This window comes from Diplotaxodon limnothrissa, linkage group LG5, assembly GCF_057381915.1.
Source record: "Diplotaxodon limnothrissa isolate DT_005_m linkage group LG5, D_limnothrissa_male_GT1.1, whole genome shotgun sequence".
NCBI lineage: Eukaryota > Metazoa > Chordata > Actinopteri > Cichliformes > Cichlidae > Diplotaxodon > Diplotaxodon limnothrissa.
The window spans coordinates 38113613-38133082 of record NC_140600.1 but is presented as its reverse complement, the minus strand read 5'-3'; the positions used below and the strand labels follow the sequence as shown (position 1 = coordinate 38133082).

General features: G+C 40.2%; 1 protein-coding gene across 4 annotated transcripts in view; it reads left to right on the top strand.

The window, feature by feature from the left end:
- The window catches only part of itga7 (integrin, alpha 7), a 43310-nt gene that overhangs the window by 3531 nt on the left and 20309 nt on the right, over positions 1–19470 (top strand). For 2 of the 4 annotated variants that reach the window (XR_014906200.1, XR_014906199.1), the window contains exons 2-5: positions 12567–12694; positions 13137–13216; positions 13445–13700; positions 15204–15311. Coding sequence is in view for 2 of the 4 variants with exons in the window: in XM_085353589.1 (XP_085209715.1) it covers positions 12567–12694; positions 13137–13216; positions 13445–13700; positions 14440–14571 (596 nt within the window). In the remaining 2 variants the exon portion in view is untranslated. Of the gene's footprint in view, positions 1–12566; positions 12695–13136; positions 13217–13444; positions 13701–14439; positions 14572–15203; positions 15312–19470 lie in introns of all 4 variants that reach the window. The other 2 variants (XM_085353589.1, XM_085353588.1) reach the window with 1 other exon arrangement.

Here is a 19470-nt window from a genome sequence, read left to right as displayed (position 1 = left end):
AGTGCTAATGTTTTAGCCGTTGGCTGTAATGTTAGCTAGTTCATGGCTATAGGAGTCTGGGTCAGTTGTAACAGCAACAGTCTGGGTTAGTTGTAACAATAATGCAGATGTTACAACTTACCACACTATTACTTTAACTTATATTAAACAAGTTGGGGCAACGACATCAGCAGAGAGAGGTTCACTGGTCGCTTTTGTATATGCGGTTAATGCCTGTTTGTGTTCCCACACATACATTATGCAGACCTCTGTGTCAGAGATGGACCAGTAGGAAGTGCTGGTAGTGGAAATAAATCAGGATGGGTGCAAGAAACAGAGTTCCTCATCTTTCTGAGGCACTTTGCAAACCACACCAAGGTAAGCCATGATAAAAAGTAATGGAATTGCGATGCTGGTGAACAACTACATTTTTTCAGCTTCATTGTTATGTTCAAAATTGGTGCAAGAGTTGTAGGTTATAATGCCCACTGAGCCAATGGCTCAGTGGGCATTATAATTAATGAAATATTCAGTTGCAGAAAATTCCATAATTTGTCTTTTTTGGGGGGTTGGAATATGTTCAAAAGCTAGATTTCTGCATTCTGTCACACACACACACACACACACACACACACACACACACACACACACACACACACACACGCACACACACACACACACACACACACACACACACACACAGCTACATTAATGGCTCTAAGTGCATTCATGTGTTGAATAAACAAAGATTACATGTTAATATTTTGTTAGTACCCTTATTTCATTGTGTTACATTTCACCCCAGGATATGTTACAACTAACCCAGACTATGGGGTTAATTGTAACATTTCACTCTTTGTGTTTGAGGCCATACCATGCAATGGGTAATTGTGCTGCAGAGAAAATAGCTGCACTATTTAATAGCCGAGACATGTAAATACTTTGCATTACATTTTGAAACCACTACCTTAAAAGAGCTCCAATTTACAGACAGAAATGTCAAAAATGTTACAACTATCCCCGGTCTCCCCTACTACCAATACTTTTTATCCTTCTCAGCGTGTGTTGTGGGATCACCAACACAAAATCATTCTGTGCCATTTCGCATGCTTTTAAGTCATGTTTTAATTAGATTTGAGGTAAAATCATAAATTGCATTAAAATAAAAATCCTCTTAGGGTCTATGAGACTTTTGGAATTATGTTTATTAAAAGAAAAATGGCTTTCAGCGGGAAATGGAAACCATCTAGTGTGTTACACTCTGGACAATCCTGACATGTTGTTTTTAGGAACATAATGAAAAAATAATTCTTCCATGTATCTTGGTGGGAAATTCTAAATATTAGAGGTTTTAATGCCCCTTCAGAGATGTATTATTCAGAAGCAGCACAATAGTTATGCTTCCTGTCTGAATAATACATTTCCATTAAGCCTTATTCCCTCTGTGTTATTACATTTCCTATTTGGTAGTTTAGTCTCCAGCCCTCGTGAAGCCGTCTGCCTGAAACTTATTGTAATCAGATGCTACTGACTCACTTTCTTTTTCTATGATGAGGGTTTGGGTTACTGTCACCTGTGGCCATAATGTTTTACAGTCATTGTGTGTTATGTCACTCTATTCGACTGAGAAAATGATATTTTTCTTTGATGCTCTGTGCTGTGCTGACTCATGATTAAATCATACTATAAAGTAATGCGAGTGCTAATACAGATCAGCGTAGTCATACTGTCGCCCCTGAAAGAGTTTCACCGCCAGCGGCTTTGGAGTTTCACAGTTTATCAGAAGCTCAGCAAAGATCAGAAAAGGCAATACTGTTTGGAGTTGATACCGCGTACACAATGACTGCCTTTTTGTTCAGTTTTGCAGCATCAAACCTTGCAGCTTATTTTCAGTATGGCAGTAAAGGTCAACCCATGTGACACAATATTATCATACTGACTCACATACTGTGAGGACAAGCAGGTCGTTGACACGGCTGAAGTAAAACTAGGCCACAGTTTAGAGCCTTTTGTAAACCTTTGTTTTTCTTCCTGAGCACAGGCCAAAGCTTAAACGAGAGAATTTCATCTTTTGCTGCTAACGCCAAACAGAGGATGAGACGTGATGGGTATTTGAGTCTGAGTTATGTGTACATCTGCTATTTTTAATGCTAAGAGAAGTGCTTCTGCTATTAGTGTACTGCCTGGTGAAGACGGGAATCTCCCTGGGCTTGAGCCCCCCACTGCCTGTTTACCTAAATTTAAATAATAAACATCTTTACGCTGTGGTAAGTCTGCCCAAAATAATTAAGAAAAAGTTATTCCTATAAGACAATATGCTCTAATATTGTCATAATTCATTAATAATGTACAGATTTCTGAGTTTCAGAGTGCTTAACACATGTCCAGGCACAGCAGTCCGTCTTTGCTAATCCTAGCTTGCTTTTTTCACTGAAATATCTGTAACATCACTTGTGCATTATCAAATTCTATATCAAAGTCCAAATCTATATAATAAATCCATATACAGTGCGTGCTGCAAAGCCACACATCATTGACAATACTGTTAGACTGTGATTTATCCTACAGTTGATTTACAATTGACTGCGTTGCAAAGCATTCATAGGAAAAGTAATAAAGTCTCAGGTTGCAGTAGGGGTCATGTTTACATGTGGTACTGCTTCTGAGAGTAGGCACAGTCTGTCTCAGTGCCTGGGGGGGCACAGGTAGCTGACATAGTCACAGACATGTGTCTGGAGTTTGGTTTCATTGGCTGAATATGAATCCAAAGCAATGCTTTTTGAGGCCGAACAAATCCTCCTCTTGAACCGAAGGCATGATTAACACCCTAAGGAAGACTGGGACATAGGGGTGATCACATGCTGAATTCCAAAGGCATACAGAGTTTGCAAAACAAGAAGGGTTTGACATTTTGGGAAACATCCCCATGTACTTTGTTGTTCTGCTTTGGAGAAGAGAAAACATCATAATTTCTAAAAACATCATAAAACCTACATAGGGATTATAATTCTCATTCTGATTTCAGATCTATACAGAAAATGCACCGAGCAACAGATTAGACCAACAAACACTAAAAACTGGGGGAAACAGGTAGTCTGTGTCTGACCTAATAGATAGTCACAGTATTGTGACTGCCTGCCACACTGCCGAATCGTGACGCATCCATTGAAGTCATAGTGAAAATTTTAAGTGGAAAGTGGAACTTGTTCCAACATCTGCTCAATGTCTTTAATGAATGACTCAACACAGGAATGTGCTTTATATAATTAGTAATTATATTTGTTAAGGGGCATCTACACAAGAAGTGATTCAAAATTACATGATGACCAGCAACTGTATAAAGCCACTGACTTTAAGTGATAATGGGTGAAATGCATGCTAGTGACAGTTGTTGGTTATCAACACTGAGGCAACCAATTAAAGCAGCTACCACCAAAAGCTAAAGATACCATTAACTGATATACAACAGGGTAATAAATACATTTGAGCATTACCATGGCAACAAGAGCCAAGAAGGTCATGACCAACTGTTTTAGTAATGAGCAACGACTGAATCGCTTCATGTTTGGATGTCGCTTGAGAGAGGATCTGACCAAGAACAATGTAACCATCTTGCCATCTGCCTCACTGCCACAGTGCGCTCTTTGCTGTAAAAACCACAGTAAGTTATGGCTAAGGAGACAATGTCACTGTCACAGTGATGTTTTCTGGAAAAAGCTACCTACCACCGTATAAAGTCATAAACACTGTGTAGAAAGACTGAGTTTCCATTTCATAAGTGCAATGAGCTGTTCACTGACAGATTGTTACCTCGAACCTGTTTGTCACCTCATTTCTGTTACTTCTGTTAGTACTCCATGTGTTAAACTGTGCACACTAGAAACTTGTGAAAACCTTAGTGAACACTGCAAGTTATGCACTTATCAGAAATGATGAACTTCTATAGTGAAGACAACAATTCAAACAGCAACACATGATCAATATCTGTTCGCCGCCCTGTGTTGATGACGTGTCCTTCTCCTACTAGCTGAAAATTGTTTGGCGGTCCCTCACCTTCACCTCGACAGCCAAGATCAGTCTTCCACATTTTGGACAATATTCCTGATTTTAGTTTATGAATTATGACTCATTCACAGTATTCTCCATCCCTCCCTGTGGTGTTTCACACATATATATCTATAAGTGTTTTTAAACAGGACACAGCAGAACTTCTTCACACATTTATTATACAAAGAAGAATTTATGGGTGCTCATTTACATTACAACAGGCAGATAAAAGCTGCTTTTTCACCCTGGCTTAAGAGTTTAGAATGAAGCGTCCCCCCTTTCCCCTCCCTAATTCAATTCATGATTTCTTTTCCCACTCTCTCTTCCCCCCTTTAAGTTGATCCCACAGTAACTTTCTCACTAAATCTCCCAGAGGCCATTCATGTGAAAGCCTCATAAATCTAAGAATTGTTGCAGTGCTTATTTATATGAGGGATCAGAAAAAGCAAAGGCTATGCAGCACGAGCTTTACAGTCTCTCGTGCACATACACTCGATTAATGCCCTTTTTTCTACCTCCCAATCACTCTCTGTCTATTTAGCATTCCTCTGTTCCTCTGCTGGACTGCCTGGGCTTGGACAAAAGCTCGGTGGGAAGCAGCACTGCCTGGTCCAGAGCTTTCAGGAATATTACTTTGCAGACTGCGTGCACACTGAAAGCTGATGCACAATCTGCAGCGTCAGGCTGAAACATATAACTTGGATCTGATGGAGGCAGTGCTGCAGAAACTGTTTCTGCATCTGAATTTCACAGTGAACAGATAAAATCTTGAGGTTACACATATATGCTTTTAATTTTAAACATTTTGTAGCATTAACTGCATAAATAATGATCTGTAATTTTTGACTCTGACCTTTTGCTTTCCTTGATTTCCGATAAAAATCTTAGCAATACGTTGAGCTGACCCCAGCACTCACTTATGAAAACGGCACGATCTGAATGTGGGGGAGGTGTCGAGGGTCTGATGGTAACGGGACCTGCAGGGATGAATAAATCATTGCATGCCTTCTCTTTGATTAAATGTGTGTGTGTGTGTGTGTGTGTGTGTGTGTGTGTGTGTGTGTGTGTGTGTGTGTGTGACTGATAAAGAAGCAGTTTAATAAATCACCTAGATAGTAGCTCGACTTAGAACTGATGGGCCTCTGATCTGTGTCCAGAAACACACCGTGCCATGCAAACCAGACCAGAGCAGGAAATTATGAGAGATGTTGATGCTTTTTGTTTGGAATTATTAAACTAGATTTTCAATTAAATTTTTCAATTTTGATGGCAGTGATCATATAAAGTGAATGTTTTATTTGTTCTTTAATAGATAATTGTTGCAGTGTCGTATTGAGACTTGCGTCAGTAATTTCAACAGATATGAGCTGAACTGACGAATCTGACTTACAATGAAATGCAGAATAAAAAGGCACCATGCTTTGAAAGTTGAAATGTAGTGTGTTGGCTAAGTTTATGCATCACTAAAATTAAGCTGTTACATATATGAATAAACACATGTGACTAATGGGCTTCCAAATGTGATCACAAGCATTTTTGGGATATTAACATTGAATTGACTTTTTAACTGCTTTTGGTTCACTATATTCTGTAGATTCGAGTTTCCAGAGAGCCCAGACAGCTTATGCACCAAACTACCAAGAAACTGCAGTTCATTAATGAATTAAAGAAAAACAATGACAATGGGAAATAAATAAGACACACTAAAAATTAGCAGTGGAATTTGAGAACCCTAATAGATAAGTACAGAGACGGATCAATACATGTATGACCAGCTAATGGCAGGGATGGGGGACAAAATGAGAATATAAAAGGAACAGACAAGGGATGGTATAGTACCCGAGGGCCATTATTTACCTATCTATGCCCCGAAATGGCTCTTCATTCATTGATCAGGGGGGCAGGTGGTGAGTTTGGGGGTTGTTAAAAATGCATGTGCAGTGAGGATGGGGTTACCAAGTACTTCAAGAACCATTTCTGCCTCTTCTTGCTGTCGTGAGAGTCAGCTAAAAAAAACAAATCTTATTTTTTGTACATTAATGCACCACGATTGTGATGTTCACATACAGGCAGGACGTTGAGTCACATCCGTGGGCAGTGAACCACAATATCCCAGAGGAGATTTGCAGGAACTGGCAGCTGTTTCTGTCTCTCTCTTTTTGCAAATTATCGAGTAGTGCCCAACTCTCTGCTCGCCTGCCCATACTGGAAATGTTAAAACAGGGTGATTCACAACTCGGTCACCTCGCTCTCAGCTGTTGTTTTCTCGTCAGCAAGAAACTGGAGTCAGGTGTTTACACAAAAAGTGCCATTTGGCTCAAGGTTCACGAGAGTCGTCACCTTGGTCGACACTGTTCGACAGCCTGTGTGTAGGCCTGTAATTCACAGTCTGCGTACTATCTGCATGAGTATTAATGCATTTTTCAGCCATTTATACACACGATAGCATATATTTTGTGAATGTGTATACAAGTGTGATGCGTGAGTCTGTGTATTTCCAGGTCAGAGGTCACAGTCTTACTCCAAGATAACAACAGAAGGTCTAAAAAGCCTCTGGGCCCCATGCTGATCTTTTATAGCTTCTGTCTATAGAGCAGCAATCTCACGCTGCTCTGTTGTGGAACGATGTTTGAGGGTGTGAGCACACAGACTCAGAAGCACTAGCAATAATGCAGTGAAACAAAACACTGCAAATATTTGCAGCATATTTGAGTCATTTCACAAATGTGATTATGCTATTAAAGCCCATGGCTGAAACATTCAGAGAAAAGGGTTGGGCTTCAGATAAAAGTATCTGCTGTTGCTCTTTAAAATGATTAAATGGACAAGCGTGAAAAGTGCCAGTGCTTTCTCTTTCTAAACAAACAATGCAGGGCTTTGAATTCAGCTCCCTGCAGATGTTTGCATCTTCTTCTTCACTGCTGTATTGGTTTGTTTACAGACTGGCATGTCAACACTTTCCACCCCAAGTATTTCTTTCACAACAAAGAAAAGGCACCCTTGTTTTTAGCACGAGTACTAGTTAATTTATGAGAATATGAATTTCATTGTAAGGGTTCGGGGAATTTTTTCGCCAAGCCACAGAGGAACACGTGATCCTTCAACAGGAAGATGGACACTACCAAAATTGGTATAAACAATTTAATAAGCTGCAAGCGCGTGGAGACCAAGTCTGTGGGATAGGCCAACCCTGCTGTATATATAATACCATTTTTGTGCTCTTTCTTTGTTATTTACTGCAGGATTATTGGTCCAAATTGCAACATATGTGATGGATTTCTTTCAACTTGATCACATTGTTGTCCTGGTTCCCTGCTGGTCTCACTGGCTGCTGTATGGGAGGCTAAACAGAGAGATGTGACTCCTGAAAGTGGGGGAGGAGTGAGGGAGGAAGAGACCGTGTGTGTGGACACCCAACCTGGATGGGGGATGGGTGGATGGGATAGTGGAGAGAGTGTTGGGGTCACTGCACATGCTCCCCTCAGCGAACATATGAGCGCAGCATAATGAGTGTCTGTGTTGTTTTTGTGATGATCAGCGAGTGAAAAAGGGGATGATGGCCTTGGAGTGGCTGTAAATCACAAATCAGAGCAGAGGTGTGGACATTTAAGAGGTTTTGGAAAGGAGCAGTAATAACTGTGCATTGGTATTCTGTTTTGTTGACAACATTTTTTCATTTTTTTCTGTACATACTCTAAATTCTCAAGTGCAAAGAACGCACTAATTTACATACAGCCTTGTGAAGTTGCCCCTCCTCCTGCTTTCTGTAATGGGCAATCTGTAATTCTCTTCGAGCACTGTAATTACTTGATTAAAAAATGACTGACGGTTTGTTTTCATGCCCTTCTCAAACATCAGTTCAGGATTTTATATGTGTGATGGGAGATGTTCCTATCTTATAGCACCAAATCACAACAACAGTCGCCTCAAGGCGCTTTATATTGTAAGATAAAGACCTCACAATAATGCAGCTTTTGTACTTGTGCCATACCTGCTGGTGTAACCATGCCGGTCTGACTGACTACTAGTAGAAGCACAGCTTTGTTCCAATTTATGTCAGCAAATAATGGATGCATTTGGATGCACACAGCTAACAAACAACCTAACAGTCTTCTACTTAACATCTGTAAGTTAACACTGCATATGTGTTGTTAAAGTTTAGCGGTTCTCCAAACCTTTCTGACACGCCACACTTCAAAAGCCAAAGAAAAATCACATCCCACACTTTTTTAATCAACCAATAATAATAAAACAGGAGCCAACCTGAGTTTGTGTTAAGTAACAGTCAGCAGAATGGTATCAGAAAATTCTTATCTGTTTAGTTTTACCAAGAAAATTCAACTCATTCAACTTACTTTTGCTTCGTGCTTTCCCCCTCCTTCTCCACCTGCAGTGGTTTGTCCCCCACCAGTATGAAGATCACTGGCATGTAGAAAAGCTATCCTCAAGTAAAGCTTCATATGAGGCTATAAACAGGTAGGGGCTTCTGTCTTCTCTGTCTCCTGCTGTAGACAGAACCCAGGTGCCTTATCTAATCTATGTGTTCAACATGGCAATGTAATACATACACATGCATGCTGGTGCTGAATCTGCAGGGCCTGAGTTCATGTGGGTTTTCTACTAGACCATCACATCAACACCCTGATATCTCCCCCAGGGTCAGCAACAACACACCTCCACACACAAAGGCACACATGCACACACCATACCAAATGTGGGTTTACTGAGAGAATGAGCTTGGCAGTGAAGCGCACGATCAGTCTGAGTCAATCCTAAACAATGATATGAGTTAGAAGCAGAGTAAAGGGCAAATAAATGAAAGCTCAAGTCAGCCAACAAGATTTATTCGTGTCAAATTTGGTACATGTGTCTTCAGAATTCACTTACAGGAAAAGGTCACAACACTTTTTGCTTAATTTTGCAAAGGTGTAATTCCAAACAAATTTCATGTAAGTAATGAAAACAATGTTGAATCTCTGCAAATATGTTAATGTAGACAGTTTTCTAACTTGAGGCTTCAGCCATTTGACTTAAATAAATAAACCTTTTAGGGCATATAAACTTTTTCTGACTTGTTTCATCTTATATTTATGAGACATAAGAGGTTATGAGATCATTTCTGCAGAAATAATTCCTTCTGGCTTTCACAGCTTTCCAGTTGAAGGAAAAAAGTCTTGTTATTATTATTAATTTATTTTTTACAAATAATAATGCTATAAGAGATAATCAGAGCTTCTAGCTTCACATCCTCACACCTGCCCATGTATCTAAGCATGTGGGGGGAAGTGAGGTATCACCTTAACTCTTAAACATAAACCAGAGCCTCCTGGAATGTAGCGCCGTGAGAGGGATCGGATCTTATCAGTTTCGGGGTTTTTTTCTTAGTGATATGTTATTCCTCTTTGTTATACGTGTATTTGCATCGGCGTAACATCACTTGAAGATTTAGTTTTTCTTGCATGTGCATCACTGGTGATGTGAAACATCATTTCACATGTTTGCGCTCTGTGGCTGTTTTAGTTTCTGGTTGTTAAGTTGAGGGGAATCACTCCTGAGGCATGCACAGCTGCACCTCACCAGAAGTACTTGTCAGGAAAGAGACGACAGGAGCAGAAAATAGAAAGTTAAGCTGTCTGGCAGTCTGGGATGTGTCAGCGGTAGTTTATGTGAGTAGACTGTAGTAAAATACAAATTGTGAGATACTTGTACATAAGTATTGCCATTTGAGTCTACTTAGTTCTTATACATCACATTTAAAGGGGAAACCACTTTACTCCAACACAAGAAGGTGACAGTTCAGAGTAGGATTAGTAAAGTAGGTTACCTAACTGCCACAATGACAACCACACAGGCTAATGCATTATTAAATATATCAGTTTGAGTAGAGTGTGTCTGGTTAATTATTGCTTTTGCTACTTTAATTTAATTTTACAGCGTTTTATATTTTAAGATCAACATTTTGAACATTTTGGATCTTATGTGTGCTTTGCTCAGCCAGAATACTACTATTATTGCATTGTGTTACTTAATTAATAATGTTACTTAATTTCTAACACTACATATTATATTACTTTTGCATTACCTAACACGGCCTATTCATATAATTACTTTTATCTTTTAAAAGATAAAGTTAAGGCTGCAGTTTCACACACTTGCACAAATTCCTGTCCTAATGAGCACCTATGCAACAGCTGCTTTTTAGTGTTTGAGTATGAACTCAAAGCCAACAGCAAAGCTGGAAACCATCCCAAAGTGCGTTTCACAGCATTTGCCATTAATTTTACTGCAAAAACAGAGGCTATGTTTGAACCTGACTCACTGCCTTTGTTACCCGATGAAGATCAGGGTCTGGCTGCTGGACTCGGGTCAGCATACACTCAGCTTCAACATCACTCTGGGATCTTCCTCACTAGCTTCATGTTAGCGTGCTCTCTTTATGGATGCTTGCCAAAAAACAACAACCAACCAACCAACAAATAAACAAACAAACAAAAAACCCAGTGTCCTGTTAACAGTGTATAGTTGTTTCTGCCCTGGATGCTGTTTGCACATTACCTATGCGAACTTGCTCTTTTCTTCAATAAAAAAATAAAAGTTTTGTCTGTTGTGGAGAATGCAGACCATGAAAGCTCTGCAGAAGACTCGTTTGTAATTTGATCATATCTCATTTCCTTTTAGGTGAAATGATATTTAAATAATATAGCATTTTATGTTGTCCAGCAGTTGATTTACTTTAATTGCTAGTGTGTGCCTGCTAGTACAGCTTTTTTGTGACAGGAACACCCTGTCTGAGTATGGAGCCAAAGTCACAACTGGCACATGCAACAACTTGTTATTAGCCCGCAGTTAGTATGTCAATGTGCTATTATTAGTTAATTAGTCATGCACTGTATAAATACCTGCAGGTATTAATGTTTGCAAGGTACATTATCTAAATTCTGTTGATAGCGTACATGTTTACATGTTACAGTTACAAAATAACCCTTAGCTTTTTTGCTGTTAGCAATTTAGTGACGTGAATGCATCCTCAGCTCCTCTGGGATCACAAATAATAATTCAGCAGAGCAGAATTTAAATCTGGATTAACTGTCAGAAGGCCATGCTGCTTGTAGCTTCTTCTTGATTGTCTTCTATGGACAGACGGTTTGTGTCCACAGAAGACAATCAAGGAAAAGCCAAGTGGTCATTCCTGTTATATTTCTTTGAAGTCCACCTGGAGAGGATGCGCAGGTGGTGCATTCTAATATAAAGTCTTGGATTAGCTGGTCCACATTGTCATAAAACACTGGCAAGCACATGGACATCTGCATAGACCTCCATACTCTCTGACTGATGACGAAATTCATGTAACTTGATCCTCATCAGACTCACTGACGCAAAAAGTATAATTAAGGCTTAAATCTTCATAAAACTTAGAGAGATGCATTTAAATACACTGTTGTGATATCAAAAAGACTAGATAAAGATCTTGATGACTAGATAGGCTTTGTGTTATTCCAGTAATGTAATAATGTCTTGCTTGTGTGCCTGACGCCACATCCAGCTTTACGCGTGCTACAGATAAAGCTGGATAAGGTTGGAAATGATGCACCTTTGATCCAATTACTTTACCAGGAGCAGAGTGGATGCAGTGCAGTAAAATGTATGCAGTGTACGCTATCGAGCATATTTTGATCTGAACTATCCAGTAAAGAGGAGTTGCTCAGCACCTAGCATTGTTGTTATAGCTGCCTCGTTGTAAACACTGAGACACCAGGTTAGAGTTACTCTTGGCTGATCCATGCTAAGCTTCTAGCTTGTTAAACTCTATTTAAAGTCTTCCCTCACACAGTGATAGCTCTAATTTAAGTGTGCACATAACAGTAGATAGTTAGGGAGTAGATAGGAGGAGAGCTGTTGGCTGGAGCATTTTGCACAGGGTGTATTTGCACAGCTGAGCGTAGCACTGACATAGCTAACATCACTGTCATAATTAGACCTGTAGGCACAGTTCGGTGGCAGTGCAGGGTAGACCTCGGTATCTGTTTTTCAGGCTTCCTGTTCTGCTCTTTATTTTTTGCTTTGTCTTCTGTGTTTCCCCATGTCTCGCTTCCATGCATATGCCATGACTGACAGTGTTGGGTGGAATGTGAACATTCGGTTTTTAAATAGCATCCTGGCCTGAATCAGCCACTCCTAATAAGGCAGAGGGCCGTGACACTGGCCCTAAAATATCAGCAACCACCTCACTGAGAATAAAACTTTTCTGGGCCTTGTTATTTAGGGACAACTGATAATAGCTGTTGGATATGAGTGCAAACAAGGTACACTAGATATAGATTTCCCAGAGCTGTCATAAATATATTTCAGGCAACATAACATACTCTACTGAATGTAGCCTCGTGTTCAGGGTGTCTCTTGAACTGCACGTAATTGTACTTTACAGTAATGGCAACTTAAGGTGAAGAACAGCTTTGAGGAAACCTTAATTTGTATTATGCACTATCAACGTTTGACACCAGGTTTTACAATTAACTTTCCTTTCATTTTCCTTTATTTAGGATACTGGTGGGAGCTCCAAGGGCGGCAGGGCAGGGTAAGTTGACGGGCAGTCGACCAGGAGCCCTGTTCAGGTGTCCGATCACACCAGAGGAGTACGACTGTGAGAGGGTTGACATCGATGGAGACGGTGGGTTTCAAGTGCAGCTGAAACAACTTGTCGGTTAATTTGTCAATTCATCAACCAAACTATGACGTGACTTTTATTCTTGGTGTTTCACTTTGTTCTCTGTACTGTGAAATTAAACACTTCAACCAAAGACAAAACTTTAAACACATCAACTTGGGCTTTAAGAAATCTAAATAACACCTGGACCTCCGTCGGTCAAAGAGAATTATCTTTATTATAAACTACATTATCCCAGGCAGAATATTAATGACATCATGGAAATATATACTGTTACTGTATCATATTTATAAAGATACCTGCTTCATTTTTGTGAAGTGAGAAGTGAAATAACACTTCTAATAGGTGAAGTGAATAAATAACAAAGTTCTGTTTGCTTGTAACCAGAAAACAATACAATATAGAAGCCGTCATGACTGACAGTTCACTCTGTGTTCTCTTTCAGTGAGGTGGGACAGAGAGAGCAAGCACAACCAGTGGCTGGGAGTTACAGTCAAGAGTCAGGGCATTGGAGGGAAGGTTGTGGTGAGTACCAAATGCCCAAATTGGGTAAATTCACGTTGTGCTGATGATCAAGAGATATAAGAGCAGACATTGTGCATTTCCAGCTTTGGTTCATCTGCCAAGTTGTTGTTTATAATGATGAAGACTAATTTGGTCATTACACTGTTGCATAGTATCATATTCTTTAAAAAAAAATCAAAGGCTAACTGATATCCAGGAAACCCTAATGCGTTTTTCCCCCTTCACCAGACCTGCGCTCATCTATACGAACTGAGGCAACGTGTAAACCAGTCGTCAGAGACTCGGGATCCCATTGGCCGTTGCTATGTCCTGAGTGAGGACCTGACTAATCGAGATGACCTGGACGGAGGAGAATGGAAGTTTTGTGAGGGTCGGCCACAGGGACACGAGCAGTTCGGTTTCTGTCAGCAGGGCCTGTCTGTCAGTTTCACCCCAGACAAAAACTTCATTCTGTTCGGTGCTCCAGGAACATACAACTGGAAAGGTAATGTGACCGACTGATAGAAGCCTTTATTTAGAGTTTCATGTTTTACTAATCGGAAGACCAGAGGAAAACCTGTGTAGTGTGATTTGGGATTGAATGTACTGCTCACAAAAATGCATGCAAGGGGTGACGAAGGGCTGGAAATCATCTTTCAGATGGATCCCTTCTTGACATGCCCCGTTTCATTCATAAAGATGAATGCTAAGCAGAAGGAACTGGCAGGGGTTTTTTTTGTCTTTAGTATCTACTGATTCCTTCTCTTATGCCTTTCTGAGTGTTGTTCTATTACAGTGCAAAGACGATTTACCACGAATGTAAAAGAAATATGAGAAGAAACTCCTGTTGCAGCTAATGCATGCTAGAGAAGAAAAGCAATGCAATGAAACTGTCTAATTAAATAAGTACTACTAACAGGACAATCCAATTAATTTATAGGCCAGTCTATTGATTGAACACTGAAAATATGCAGCACAGCTTAATCCATTTAATATAAATGGTCTAAGATATATTGGATGCAAACATCAGTTTCTGGATGATTCATATTTTAATAAAAGGCTGCTTTATGGAATAAAAGCTGAATTTACACAACGCCTGTTCTAAAATGTCTAAATTCTGTCACATGCTGGATTTGGGAAGCAACACGTGAGCATGCGTATCTATGACCTTGTCCCTGTTGTTTAAGATAATGTGCAAATCTGTGTTTGTCACCGTGCTGTGCCCTCACCTATTTCCTTTCCAGGCGAGATGCGTGTTCAGCTCCTAAACCAGACTCTGCTTGACCTCGGTATCTATGACGACGGACCTTACGAGGTGGCAGATGAAAAACAACTTAATGCCCAGCTCATCCCTGTGCCCTACCACAGTTACCTGGGTAGGATTTGCCCTCCCTGCTCACTGCTGCCTGCGCACAGGAGAGATAGAGAGGGCCGGGGGAGGATGACACCAGGACTTAGACTGTACCCCAACACAGCTGACTTAACCACAGGAATTAGCTACAGTAGCAACAAAACTGCCTCTGATTGGTTGAAGAAAATCTTGTAGTGTTCCTACTATTCCTGGACATGACTTTTAGCTCAGCAATTTATGACTCATGAAGCCCTGAACAGGACTCCACCTCATTTTTCCAGCCTTTGTTTGACTGTGGGTGGACATGTAGCCTGACAGGATCAGTCCTCATGTTGCTACTATTTGCTCACTTTCTTGGGAAAACAAGGGAAAATACTTGATGTCATCCTCATTCCAGCTACCGCCCATTGTCTGAAAATGCCAGTGGTGTACAGTCTGAGCCTGACGTGTCATCTCTCCACCAGGTACCCAGTGGTTTTGCAGGACAAACCACTGTAGCACCACACAGAAAGCAATCAATCACAACCTCTCACCTGCACCTCCCTCTCCCCTTTTCTTCCTCTTTCCACCCCCACCACCATTTCACCATTCCATCACACCCTCCCCACGCTCCTCTTTCTGCTTCTTTCTGTTTTCTCCTCCTGTTTTGGGCCATAGGGCTCTTGTTCATGGCTAGCCCCGTTGAAGATGCGCTGCTGTACAAAACTCTGGAACCATCAAGGCGGCCCACATCGTTTGAGGATGTAGCTCATAATAGCTACCTAGGTTTGTAGGCTTGAGGTGCTGTCGTTTGGACCGGACTGGACTTGTAGTGGACATAGTATCTTGTTTTTCTCCGTCTTTGTCTTAATCCTTTCTGATCAGTTACACAGTCTGTCTGTCTATATAGATTTTAGTGTGTAATCTATGTTAAAAAGAGACAGCCATCCAAAGTTATACTTCCTTTTTTATTTCATTTTTTAAATTTAATTTAATTTATATTTTTGGCACAGTTATATAGTTGCAGAAGAGATGGCCTTCTCTTTGGGTAGCAGGAGGTGTTTGTCTGTTGTTTGTCGATCTCTTTTGTTAGTTTGCATGTGTCTGTCCGGATGAAGCTTTCCAGGGTATCTTGGTGGTGGTTTCACTTTAAGTAGTTGCAGATATACTAAACCGAATTGTTTTAAATGGTTTAACTAATATACAAGACGAGTCCACAGCTGTGCGAGGCTATACCGAGGCACATCATCAGCATGCTAACATATTTACAATCAGTGCTAAATTTTTTAACACGTTAATACGCTAACTTTTGCTAACAAGCATTGAACCCAACTGCAATTGAGGTGGATGAGAATATTATATATATTTGTTATGTGTGGTATTTTTTCATTACTGACTATTGAAATCTGGATGATGGCCTGAGGGCTGATGGAGTTTTTGGCATCAATATGAATGGCTAGCAATTAAGTTTCATTAAGCTCTATTTAAAAGCAAAAATACCAGTGTAACAGCGGTGAAAGAGGAAAAGTAACTCTGGTTATCACAAATGTCTGTACAGCATTTCAAATATAATGGTAAGAGGCCTGTACTACGAAGACTTCTGCTTACCCCGGATGCTTCGGGGTTGTTGTTTGTACAACAAAAGTGGTTCACTTCTCACTGGGGTATATCAAAAATGGTCATTCAGGCTGTGAAGCAGTTCCAGATTAGAGATCAACAGGTGCAAAATCACTGCCTATTGACCTGCCAGGTTACCAAGAAGGTTACCAGTTCTTGAAGATCCCTTAATCCTCTGTTTCTAAAGTTTTTTAATAGGTTCTAATGTCTTTGATGAGTATCAGTAAAAAATATTGATTCTTCGAAGTAACTTTAAACTCTTTTCCTGTTGGCTGCAAACACTTTTACAACACGTTTATTATTTTATAAGCATTAACTTATGAACCTAAAATAGGACACCTGCTTTTACTTTTGGGCTTAATTTGCTCGTAGTCTAAGGGTTGAATACCACTGGGGCAGCAGCTGAGAGATTAAAAGCTAAAACTGTCCTTTACATATTAATTTAATGAGATTCTTGATTGTAATCTATCAGATTCTTAATGAGAGTGTTGTGAAGTGATAAGTCTGTCGAGTTCCACCGTCAGCTTTTTTGCCAGCTTTTCTTCCAGGCTTCAAGTAGGCTAAACTTTATTAATATAGTCACTCCTTTCTCGTCTTACTGACCAATGCGCTTAAAGCCCATACTTAAGTAAAACTGTATCACTCTACAGTGCTCTTCCTCTCACACATACTCTTACTGCTTTATCTGCAGCAGCTTTGTTGCCTTAAATCTGTATTACATGTTTGAACTTCATATTTTCTCCAAAGTACAGCTTCATTTCTCTTTGAAGAAAATCGAACGGGTCTACTGTGAATACGTTTATCCATAATTATGATCAGTCAGATGCCGCTAACACCACCCTTTTCATGTGAATGTGCAGGCAAAATCCTGGTTTAGTTTAGCAAGTTGATACCTAGCTTCATGTGACTGCTTATCCTGATTGGATAAGTGAATGCCCTCGGTATGATGAACTCACTTTGTAGTACAGGCCTAAGGTCAAATGAATCAATAGTGGTGCACTGTCACACTGATATTTTCATTCAAACAATAGATACATTTTATCAAGATAATGATGTGATGCTTTGTGATGAATTTCTCAGTATTTAGTGTCAGTTGTTAGTGATCCACAGTCTGCTGAGCAGGAGCTATTCATTGTTATTTTGGGTTTCCGGTCATTATTTTTCCTCTAAGTGTGTGGATCTGCTATAAATCTCTTTATTCACATTCCTCCAATCCTGCTTACCCTCCTACTCACCGTATTGAGCCGTCTCCTTGACAACACTAATTCCCACATGACCTTTTTGCCTTCATTTATAACCCACGTGCTTCCATTGATCCTAACCAGATGATACGACACACCTATGCATGCTTACTAAAATGACAGAGACTGTTGTAGGAATTTGCAGCTTTTGTTGGATCTGAAATATCACTGTATTGTGTCCAATAGGAACAGTAAAAGTATTCATTTAAAGAAGTGACGGCCTGCTGAATGAAAAGAAAGCTTTGTTTTTATCTCCATCAAGGCCAAATCCAACATTACACATAGAATCTCTTCATTACAAGCTAAAGGGACTAATGCTGAGGCTGCACCCGAAGAGTAGTCATAATTAGAAAAGTCAGCGTCGAAACAACGAGTACATAGAAGCATCAACATTTACAAGTATCATCTTTGGCTCTTTATCAGGTAAATTCAGTTTTAGTCTAAAGAAGCTTTTAGTCAAGAAATAAACTCTACTTAAAATGTATAGCCATGGCAAAAAGAGTTATGATAAATAAAATATAGCAAATACATCTTAAGATGAACATCACACATGACATAATACACCATGTGATTTATTTAACAAAAATTATGCCAAATGCAGAAGTGGTATGTGTAAAAAATACTTACACTCATATTGCATCATACAGCAGTTAGTTATTGCAAATCAAAGGAGGTGTGAGCGCCTTTATTTTATAGATAAAACAAAATAACATCCTTTATTGTCAGCTACTGTCTCTCTGGTCCAAAGGAGGAAAAATATAAACGTAAATGAAATAAAATGTGGATAACAAATTATATATAGTAAGAGTAGGACACTAAGGAGTACATCATTGGAGACTAATCAGTAGATACAGTGGGGCAAAAAAGTATTTAGTCAGCCACCGATTGTGCAAGTTCCCCCACCTAAAATGATGACAGAGGTCAGTAATTTGCACCAGAGGTACACTTCAACTGTGAGAGACAGAATGTGAAAAAAAAATCCATGAATCCACATGGTAGGATTTGTAAAGAATTTATTCGTAAATCAGGGTGGAAAATAAGTATTTGGTCAATAACAAAAATACAACTCAATACTTTGTAACATAACCTTTGTTGGCAATAACAGAGGTCAAACGTTTGCTATCGGTCTTTACCAGGTTTGCACACACAGTAGCTGGTATTTTGGCCCATTCCTCCATGCAGATCTTCTCGAGAGCAGTGATGTTTTGGGGCTGTCGCCGAGCAACACGGACTTTCAACTCCCGCCACAGATTTTCTATGGGGTTGAGGTCTGGAGACTGGCTAGGCCACTCCAGGACTTTCAAATGCTTCTTACGGAGCCACTCCTTTGTTGCCCGGGCGATGTGTTTTGGATCATTGTCATGTTGGAAGACCCAGCCTCGTTTCATCTTCAAAGTTCTCACTGATGGAAGGAGGTTTTGGCTCAAAATCTCACGATACATGGCCCCATTCATTCTGTCCTTAACACGGATCAGTCGTCCTGTCCCCTTGGCAGAAAAACAGCCCCATAGCATGATGTTTCCACCCCCATGCTTCACAGTAAGTATGGTGTTCTTGGGATGCAACTCAGTATTCTTCTTCCTCCAAACACGACGAGTTGAGTTTATACCAAAAAGTTCTACTTTGGTTTCATCTGACCACATGACATTCTCCCAATCCTCTGCTGTATCATCCATGTGCTCTCTGGCAAACTTCAGACGGGCCTGGACATGCACTGGCTTCAGCAGCGGAACACGTCTGGCACTGCGGGATTTGATTCCCTGCCGTTGTAGTGTGTTACTGATGGTGACCTTTGTTACTTTGGTCCCAGCTCTCTGCAGGTCATTCACCAGGTCCCCCCGTGTGGTTCTGGGATCTTTGCTCACCGTTCTCATGATCATTTTGACCCCACGGGATGAGATCTTGCGTGGAGCCCCAGATCGAGGGAGATTATCAGTGGTCTTGTATGTCTTCCATTTTCTGATGATTGCTCCCACAGTTGATTTTTTCACACCAAGCTGCTTGCCTATTGTAGATTCACTCTTCCCAGTCTGGTGCAGGTCTACAATACTTTTCCTGGTGTCCTTCGAAAGCTCTTTGGTCTTGGC